Source organism: Apaloderma vittatum, unplaced genomic scaffold, assembly GCF_000703405.1.
Source record: "Apaloderma vittatum isolate BGI_N311 unplaced genomic scaffold, ASM70340v1 scaffold33398, whole genome shotgun sequence".
In the NCBI taxonomy this organism is placed as follows: domain Eukaryota; kingdom Metazoa; phylum Chordata; class Aves; order Trogoniformes; family Trogonidae; genus Apaloderma; species Apaloderma vittatum.
The window spans coordinates 12,894-23,091 of NW_009729688.1; the positions used below are offsets into that span (position 1 = coordinate 12,894).

Below are 10,198 nucleotides of genomic sequence, written 5' to 3' on the forward strand. Positions count from 1 at the left end.
AGCGCTTCAAGCAATCTGCAATTGATTTTAAAACGTTTCAGTAACTGCAATAGGCTAATCCTGAAGTAAGGAAGAAGAGAGAAATCTGCATCCAAAAGGAAAGGGTTTTTTCCTATCTGGGCAGAAACAAGCAGAGAAGGATTATTCTCAAATTACAACCTTCAAAAGAACAACAACAAAAATCAATAAAAAAAGTAAAAGTAACAGCAACATTCTCTTGTCACTTCTGAACAGAAAGCTTAGGTACCATCAGAAAACATACACCTTTAGCAGGAGAGACTGACATTTCCCCAGCAAACTGCAGATACCTCAGTCTTGTCTGCAGTAATGTTTATCTACTTTTATTCTTAGACACTCCTCAGGCTCTTCCAATCCTCCCCTTCCACCCTGAGTGCTCAAGAATTATCTTAGTACCAGAGGGCTTCTCAATGATTTCTCTCCACTGCAAACTCAGTCTGCCTTATTATCTCCACTTGAGTAGGAAATTACAGCTAAACAGACTTTCTTAAGGTGACACATAAATCAGAGACAGAGCCAGAAGACAAGGCCTGCCAAGATGACGCTTATTGATCCAGAAGTTGACCTACAAAGCAACCCTGGCTCCAAATCATTTTGGCCAGAATATTTCTAAATGACAAACACTAGTATCTCATGGGGAACCCAAGCAAGTGACAAACAAAAAATCAATGGCTACTTGCCAAAGTTTTGGTTCCAGTGAGTTGTTCAGCACCACATAGGAAGGCTGTGGCAGAAGCAAGTGTGGCGTTCCTGTGTGGCATTTACCTGCATTAATCACAAAACTCCTCACTTTCCTTCCTGAAATCCTCTGCCCTGTGATTTACAAGGCTAACAGAATCTATAGCAAATGACACAGTAGAATTAGTGGTAAAATAGCATGTGGTCATGCAAACGAAGAATTTACCATGACCACATATGAGGAAGCCCAATTAAAAATCCAAAGACAAAGCTAATTCCGGCATTTCTTCGTTTTGTAGTTCCAGCATTTTTGATAGTGAAATTTCATTTTCAGTCTTTTTTGAAATAAGGTAAAATCGATTCCCGTTCGGTCGCCATGTGTTGCCGAGGTGGCGTCCCTGGCAATGGGGAGGCTGGATTAAAATGATCTCTAAAGTCCCTTCCAGCCTAGGCCATTCTATGATTTTATGACAATGAAATGTTTTAACCAGAAATCTGTGGTGATGAAGAACAGCATGTACTAATTATTTACATTGGATAGTAATAGAAGAAAGTTGCTTCCACATAGAATGGCCTAGGCTGGAAGGGACCTTAAAGATCATTTTAATCCAGCTTCCCTGCCGCCAGAGTCGCCACCTGTCGACTAGATCAGGCAACACATCGGGACCAAACGGGAATCGAACCCACAACCTTGGCATTGTTAGCACCATGCTCAACTGGCTGAGCTAGCTAACTGGCCCCCTCTAACATGGAAAAGACCAGCCTCCTATGTACAGATGCTGGGGTTTATGTGGTCAGAGGAAGTCTGCTCTCCCCGACTTTTTCCTCCCTATGCTAGCCCTTACCAGCTTCCCTGGGGGGAATCTATCTTCTCTCTGGAATAACCCCTTCCTGGTGGAGGCAGTGATTTAACTGGTTCCTGGTAGCTGATGTTTCCCACAGACACTCTCAGGGACTCTCCTCCAAGAGGGAAATGCCTCCCTGGATTCAAAGCGCTGCACACACTACTGCATGAAGACAGAAACAGCTTTGCATTGTACTTAGTTACTGTCTGAGACACTACTAGTATTTATGACATATAATCATCTTAGAAAAAAAAAGTTGCTTTTAAAATCTTAATTATTTCAAGCAAGTTTGAATGCAATTTCAGAATGGGCACATGGAAGACGTCCGTATTTTATTGCCTTGAGCTGGTGCACCTATGCATCCAGAAACACAGCACTCTGAATCACCATGGCCTTCTTTACAGCATGGCTGGAAATGCCAAACACCCTTGACCATTATTCTACTATTCATGTTGCTATTGTAGTTTGCTTCCTACAATATTACCTTCTCAACTTTATTTACAGGTTAAATTCTTCATCATCAAATGTATTCAGGGGGCCGGCTAGCTCAGTCAGTTGAGCGTAGCGCTAACAACGCTAAGGTCGGGGGTTTGATTCCCGTTCGGTCCCCATGTGTTGCCTGATCTAGTCGAGAGGTGGTGTCCCTGGCGACAGGGAGGCTGGATTAAAATGATCTCTAAGGTCCCTTCCAGCTTAGGCCATTCTATGATATGATATGATATTTATTTTTTTCCCTCATTCAAGCACAATTTGCAATTTGGAAATAATGACCAGAATTCTGTCCATGCAGTATGTAGCAGCTCACTTTCCAAACACAAGCACTAGAAAACTCATTACAAAGTACTTCGTAAACTTCTGTCACTGCAGTAGGAAGTGACTGTAAATTATTACAGCTTTTTCCATTTAATGAGTACATTTAAATCTCGAAGTGATGGTGTTACTGCCTGCACTCAGCACACAGATTTAAACAACAAAAAAAAAAAGAGGAAAAAAAGAAGAGTATTTCACATTTACATTCACACCATGCAGAGCAACTGGTAAGCACTGATGTTTTTCAGATGAGCATACGTTACTTAGCCTGCCACATGAAGGCACTCTGTAATTTGTAAACTATTTTAAACTCTACTGGAATCCAAGTTTTCTGTTTTATTTAAACATCTTGAAAGAACTAATATACAATGCTAAAATTTTTATTCTCAGTCTCCGGTGCATCATACTGTACAGTTTTTAATTCTTCCTATCCCCTGTATAATTTGAAATTCTAACATTTTCCACAGCCACTCACTATCTGTCACACAGCACGCCTAAAGCTAGTGTTCAAGGACTATTAACTATTTAATGATTGTTTTTGCTGAAGAGTTTTAACAAAATCTACAGGAGAATGCATTTCCACAGGTACAGGTGACAAAAGTCTAACAATTAAAGTAGCCCAAAATCACGGGAAAAGAACATTTTCAGCATTTTACTGAAGTGGAAACAGATGTAGACCTAAGAGAGAGACCATGGCAGGCTGCGATCAGCGGCTTGGTGTCCGACTCCCTTGTTTTGTTCAGGCTGGGAAGCGAGTGCCCCCTGGTGCAGCCTACCTCAGGAAAGTCTGGTAGGCATGGAACTGCCCACAGGACTTTGTAACAAAAAGAAAAAAAAGAAAGAATGCAATTTCCTATTTCTGCATTAGTTGTTCTTTCATCATCGCAAGAAAAGTTAAATTTAAGCAATGATAAAAAAAATATTAAGAGGTTGTTTGGAAATGTTTCAAGCGTTTTACACTGCTTATGATAGTTTTTCATCAGCTGTTACTCACAGAGGAACTTAGATTCACAGAAACGTGAGGCTGGATATTAATACAGCACACCAGAAAAGATATTTCTTAAAAAGTGTATATGCAAAAATGATCATGAATCTTCATCATGCAAGCACTAAGGACAAGGAAATACCCTGTAACTTAGATGACTAAAAGTAAGGACTTCAAGTAGGTAACTCCCCAAAACTTCTACATTAATGAAGCAGCATTTCAACATTTAGGTATACATTTCATTTAAAATACGCTCCTACAATACAGTTTACCAAATCTGAGTGTTGAAAGACAATTTTCCCCAATATTTTATGAAGGGAAAAGATTAAATGTGAGAATGTAAGCAATACATTGTCTGCAATCAGTAGTTCAGCTATGGCTTACTATTTATTATAAAAACCCCAGGCACTCTATTACCAAGCTGTAAAAATAGAACATTTGGATTTGTGCATCTTGCTACTACAGTGTTTTCACCAGATTTTCAGTTTCATTTCAATGCAAATACATGGCAATGCTTTGATAACTTCAGTGGAGCAAGCCTGTTACAATTTTTGAAAGACAAATACTAGTGTACAAGAAGTAACTGCTACATGAGGCCATTTTCTTTAGGTTCAACACACCATATTAAAATACTCTGTTATCAGGACAGTTTAGGTGAACTATCCACATTAACCCTATTCTCGGAACGTCACAAAGAGCGTAACATATTTTCCACAATCACGTTTATTGTTTCAAGGGATTAGTCACCCTTTTAACGGTCAGTATTTAGAAGCAGCCATGAAAAAGGAGTTGTTACAATTATCTCAAAAGCTTAGAAATCCTTACTATTCTAATAGCTCAGATTGTTTTGGATTCTATATAAATGCTTAATCTTTCACTGAGCCTTGATGGTCCCTTACCCTGTAATCTCCTACGGCTAATTCTTCATTGTAGAAAATATTCTTCTTTCAGCCAGTGTCAGAATGCCACCATTTCAATTTCATCCAGTAACCCCTTGCTTTTGTACTTAAAAAAAAAAAAAAAGAAAAAAGAAAAAAAAAAGACGAGAACAAGCTGTCTGGCCAATTCTCATTGTATCTTTCATAGTTCTGGGTATATTACCATTGCACCTCTGACTGTGTTTTCGCTGATGCCTGAACAAAAGAAAGAATCTTTGTCCAAAAATCAAATACCTGTTTGCTTCCAAATGAAAAATAAATAAAACAACCAAAACAAGCAGAAGAACAACCTTAAAAAGTTGTTCTTTAGCAGGACATAGTTAAGAATGTTCTTAAATGATTTCTTAAAGTTATCCTCAGCTACATCTCCCAGTGCCTTCCCTGGCTTTCTATGGAAGCTTTCTGATTCCTCTGCTAACTAATGACACAACTTTCGATTCAGTTTTGTTCCTTTTGACATAGGGTAATCAGAACTGAACAACGCATGTACCAGTAATGTATATGACATTATTACATTCTCCTGCATTGTTCCCTTTGGTATTCCTCAAACATTTCAATACTATGTTTGCCTTTCACACAATGCTGCTTGTTAAAATGGAACGGAAGTTTAAAAGCCTGGACTTTTTAAAAAAATACAGAACTTGTTAAGGATGTGGAGGCTGATGATAGCCTTGGCAGCAATGAGCATGGGTTGGTGAAGTCAGAAATCCTGAAAGAAGCAAGCAAATCACATACTGAAACAGCAGGACTGGACTTCAGGAGAGGCAGATTTTTGGTTTCTTCAGAGATTTGCTTGGCAGGCTCATAGAGGAGATTGTTTTAAAGGGTAAATAGGCCCAGGAAATCTGGATACCTCTCTAGGGACCTCACATCAGGAGAATGATACATGTCAATGTGCAAGAAGTTAAGCAAATGTGGATGAAGGCCAACATGAATGAACTACAGACTCCTGACTTTGTTTAAATGGAAAAGGAAGCAAGCAGAAGGTGAAACAGGGCAGATGTGATATAGAGAAGGTATATAGTGACGCTGCTGTAGCATATAATGATGGAATTAGGGAAACCAAAGCTCAGCTAGAGAAGAAACTAGCAAAGGCACCAGGAATGGCTTCTATAGGTATAGAGGCAGCAAAAGCAAATTACCAAATTGGAAAGAGCAGCTGATGAACTGATGGGGAGGGTTGCTGACACACTGAAGAAACGGGCGAACAAGATCTCACAAAGGTCTTGAAAAAGCACATGCAAGGCCTTGCATGTGGGACAGAACAGCTGTGTCCACTGGAACAGCCCACAGGCTCACTATCCAAAAGCATCTTTGCAGAAGACTACCTACAAGTTGAACATGAGTCTGCCATGTGCCCTGATAGCAAGGGTGGCCACCAGCATCCAGGGCTGCTTTAGCAAGAGGGTAGTCAGCACATCAGGGGAACTGGTGATTCCCCTCTATTTAATACTGATGAGACCACATGTGGACTATTGCGCCGAGTACAAGAAAGACACTGCCATACTGGAGCAAGTCCAGCAGATGTCCACCACAACAAGGAGGGGCTGCAGCAAATGACATGGCAAGGAGAAGCTGAGGGAATTTGCTTGCTCTGTCTAAAGAACAGAAGGGGAGACTTTACTGCTGTCTTCCACTAGTTAATGAGAGGATGTAGAGGGGATGGAGCCTAGTTCTTCTCAGATGTGCTCAGTACAATGAAAAGAGGCAACAGGCACAACCTGCAAAAGGGAAGATTCCAAATAACTATCCATAAAAGGAAAAAAAACATTATGAGGGTGGTCAAATGCTGTAAGAGGTTGCCCAGAAAGACTGTGGTACCTCCAACCATGGAGATAACCAAATCTGTACCGGACAAGGCACTGAGCAACCTGATCTAAGTTCGCCTGAGGTCTGGGGTGCTCAGAGGTGGTGTCCTGAGGTATTTTCAAAAAAAAAAAAAATTACTCTGTGATTCTGTTCTATGGTTCTGTGATTTAAAAAGAAAAAAATAAATAAAAAATCTAAAGTCACACAAGAACACATTTGCAACGTGTATGGACAGAGTTTCAAACACTTTTTGACTCTAACAACAGAAATTGTATCAGGCACACAAGCACGCATTTTCTTGTGAGATTCCTTCTAAAAAAAACTATGAGGGAACCTCGTAATACTAGTTTAAATGGAATTATATGAAAATATTGACTATAATCAACAGGAAATAGGTGCAAGAAAGTCTCTAATATCTGTATTTTTAGCTAATGCAGTAGAAGACACCTTACGATCACAGAATCACAGAATCTCAGAACATTTTCAGCTGGAAGAGACCTTCAAGATCATCAAGTCCAAACTTCTCCTAGCCCTGTCCACACTCCTAAAACATGTCCTCAATGCAATATCCACTCATCTCTTAAACACCTTCAGGGATGGTGACTCAACCATCTCCCTGGGCAGCCTGTTCCAACAGCTGACAATCCTCTCAGTAAAGAAATTATACCTAATATCCAACCTGGACCTCCCCTGGAGCAACTTAAGGCCATTTCCCCTTGTCCTATCACTCACTATTACGGAGAACAGACCAACCCCCACCTCGCTACAACCTCCTTTCAGGTAGTTGTGGAGAGCGATGAGGTCTCCCCTTGGTTTCCTCTTCTCCAGGCTAATCAGCCCCAGATCACTCAATCATTCCTCATACGACACATGCTCCAAATATTTACCAGCTTGGTAGCCTGTCTCTGTACCCTTTCCAGCACCTCAATGTCCCTCTTGCCATGAGGGGCTCAAAACTGGACACAGCACTCGAGGTGAGGCCCCACCAAAGCCCAGTACAGGGGCATGATCACCTCCCTGCTCCTGCTGACAACACCATTCCTGATCCAGGCCAGGATGCCATTGGCCTTCTTGGCTACCTGGGCACACTGCTGGCTCATGTTCAGCCACTGGCCATCAACACCCCCAGGTCCCTCTCTGCCTGGCAGCTCTCCAGCCACTCCTCCCCAAGCCTGTAGCGCTGCTGGGGGTTGTTGTGGCTGAAGTGCAGGACCCAGCATTTGGCCTTATTGGAACTCATGGGGTTGCCCTTTGCCCAGCGATCCAGCCTGTCTAGATCCCTCTGGAGAGTCTCTCCACCCTCAAGCAGATCGATGACACTTCCACCCAGCTTGGTGTCATCTGCAAACTTACTAGGGGTGCACTCTATCCCCTCGTCCAGATCATTGATGAAAATGTTAAATAGAACTGAGCCCAGTACTGATCCCTGGGGGGACACCACTTGTGACCAGCTGCCAACTGGATTTAACTCTGTTGACCACAACTCTTTGGACTTGGCCATCCAACCAGTTTTTCACCCAGCGAAGCGTCTGCCCATCCAAGCCAAGAGCAGTCAGTTTCTCTAGGAGAATGCTGTGGGCAACAGTGTCAAATGCCTCACTAACGTCAAGGCAGACAACATCCACAGTCTTTCCTTCATCCAAACAGCAAGCCAACCTGTCACAGAAGGAGATCAGGTTTGTTAAACAGGACTTGCCCTTCATAAACCCAAGGATGACACGGTAAAATCAGATAAATAACAAAAATGTATAATATGTTTTGAAAACAAAATAAAATTGTTATCATTTACTTCAATGAACACAATCAGTATGAAAAATGTAATTTAAAGTACAATTACAATATAATTCAAATTTCTGAACCATAATCAAGCTCAGAAGCACTCACTTTATTCATTTTTCTAGGTACCTACTTGACAAAAGCACAGCAAAAATATACTATTTTTAGAAAGAAAAAGAAGGAAGAATACGATACAGTGAGAGTCAATGACAGTATAAAGATTCTTAGTGATACAGTATTCTAATGCTCTAAGTGGACTGAATTTTCACACTTAATTTTTGGTATTTCTTTCAGATTTTGTACACTCGATTACCTCTGTCTATACAGGGAGGCAATGTTAATTTATGCCTTGCTACGGAGATGATGGCTGTCTGTGCCAGCACGAGAAACTGAATCAAGAAACTCCAGAGCTAAAAACTAACAGGCTACAGTCTCTTAACTCAAGAGCTGCAGATTCATGTTTTATTCATAAAAGCAGATACCTACACACCAGCTTGTGGAAAGCATTCTTTTGGCATTTAACATTTTTATTTCACTTATTAAAAAAATTAAGCATCTTACCTTTAGATCACTTCCTGGCAAAGTACCTATGCCATCCTTCCAGTCCATAGCACTAAATACATCAAACTCCTGACCATTTCCACTAGAGGCAGATTCATTCATGATGCATGTACTAAAAAAGAAAAAAAAAAAAGGTTTTATCTGGAAATGCTGTAAGTGGTTTAATGCTTATATCACCAGACATTTCTTCAAACGCACTTCATAGATCAGTATCAAATGCTTCCCTCAGCACACTGGCAATGTGGACAACTGATGACAATGCTGATAATATACACTAATGTAATAAAAGCAAGGGGAATTCTTTTGGAAACCTTAAAATACAATAACCATTTTATACACCAGGAGGCTAGTAACGAGGTTGTACTGGAGAAAATTGAAAAATTTCAAACTGCAAATGAATGAACTTGGGGAAAATATACCTCAAGTACACCTAAAAAACCCATTTGTTCTGGGGAAGGCAAGACATGAGTGAATGCCTATAATAAATACATTAAGCACTGATTAATAGAACTGGTTTTCCTTAATACAGGATAACATGCTGATGTGAATGCTTCACCCAAATCCGAATTAAAATTTCAACACGAATTTGAAGCTGTCTTTTATTTCACTAACAGATTCAAATATTCATTGTCTGTTTCCATACAGTTTCGCTAAATTTTGATCTGTTTTGTAAAATATATTTGCATGCAGAGAAGCACATATACACCAGAGAGAACTCCTGCTTTGCAAGATTTTATTCTACTGCATCCTTCTGCTTCAGCAGAGTGAAAAGGAGATGAGAGACTTATCTTCAGAAATAGTGGATTTGGACATCTTCTGCAGTAGGAGTTTATCCCAAATAATTTACACAAGTGACAGAACTATGTAACACTTCCTACTGGCCCCTGGTTTTGGCCCAGTGCTTGTCACTGTCACAAAGACAAGCTTCAGTCGCAGTGAACTGCAAATGTTTGTAGCAGCCAGTTGTGGCTACCACCAACTTTTTCCTTTCCACTTCTTACAAACCCAGCAATCTTTAAATGCGTGGCCTGGCACCTAATTTACTATTTGTTCAGCATGGAATCTGATTTGTTCCTTTTCTTTCTGAAGAGCTCCCTCACAGCTGAAATAATGTGGCAAAATTAGCTCTGCCTTTGGTTTGTGAACTACCATCAAAAGCTTCCCTTTTTCAAGTTTACACTTTCTGAACTTTTTAACAAACACTTTCTAAGCCTCACACTCCCATCTGCAGACTGCAAACTTTCCCTGCAAGTATTGGTGTTTGAATTCAAATAGGTAGAGAGCTTTCTCAATGCTTGACCTTGTTTTCTAAAGCCTGATTTCTAACCTAGGTCCCACTCCCAAAATCTGCAAATATCTATTAATACCCTCTGGAAATCTGGAATTTCCTCAAAAAAGACTGGTATTTGTTCACTCACAGATAACAGAAAAAGAGGCAAACCAAGCAGAAGTAAACTCAGGTCATCTGAAAACTTGAAGTCTGAGGAGAAAAATGCTTAGCCAGTTAACTCTGTTAGGCGAAAAGTAATCAAATTCACTTTTTTTTTTTTTACCAGAAAAAAATTGTACCAAGCACTGTAACACCACCTCTGCACACAGATACCACTCAGGTTTTGGGTCTGCCAGGCAGAGTCCCTAGTATTTCTCCTCCACTTTCTCATTACTAGCAAAATTCTTTAGAACCCTAAACAACACCTTACTCCATGAGTACTTTCACTACACTACAGCCACTACACAGTATCAACAGGATAACAGAAGCTGGACCGCAGTCAGTATCG

At 40.5% G+C, this 10,198-nt stretch overlaps 1 protein-coding gene across 1 annotated transcript in view; it reads right to left on the reverse strand.

Moving 5' to 3' along the window:
• LOC104277783 (lethal(3)malignant brain tumor-like protein 3) overlaps window positions 1–8,540 on the reverse strand; it is a gene marked incomplete at its 3' end in the record, with an annotated part of 19,064 nt that extends 10,524 nt beyond the window's left edge. The window contains 1 exon segment of the mRNA XM_009874534.1: window positions 8,421–8,540. Within this exon segment, the coding sequence (XP_009872836.1) occupies window positions 8,421–8,522 (102 nt within the window).
• Window positions 8,541–10,198: the final 1,658 nt, after the last annotated feature.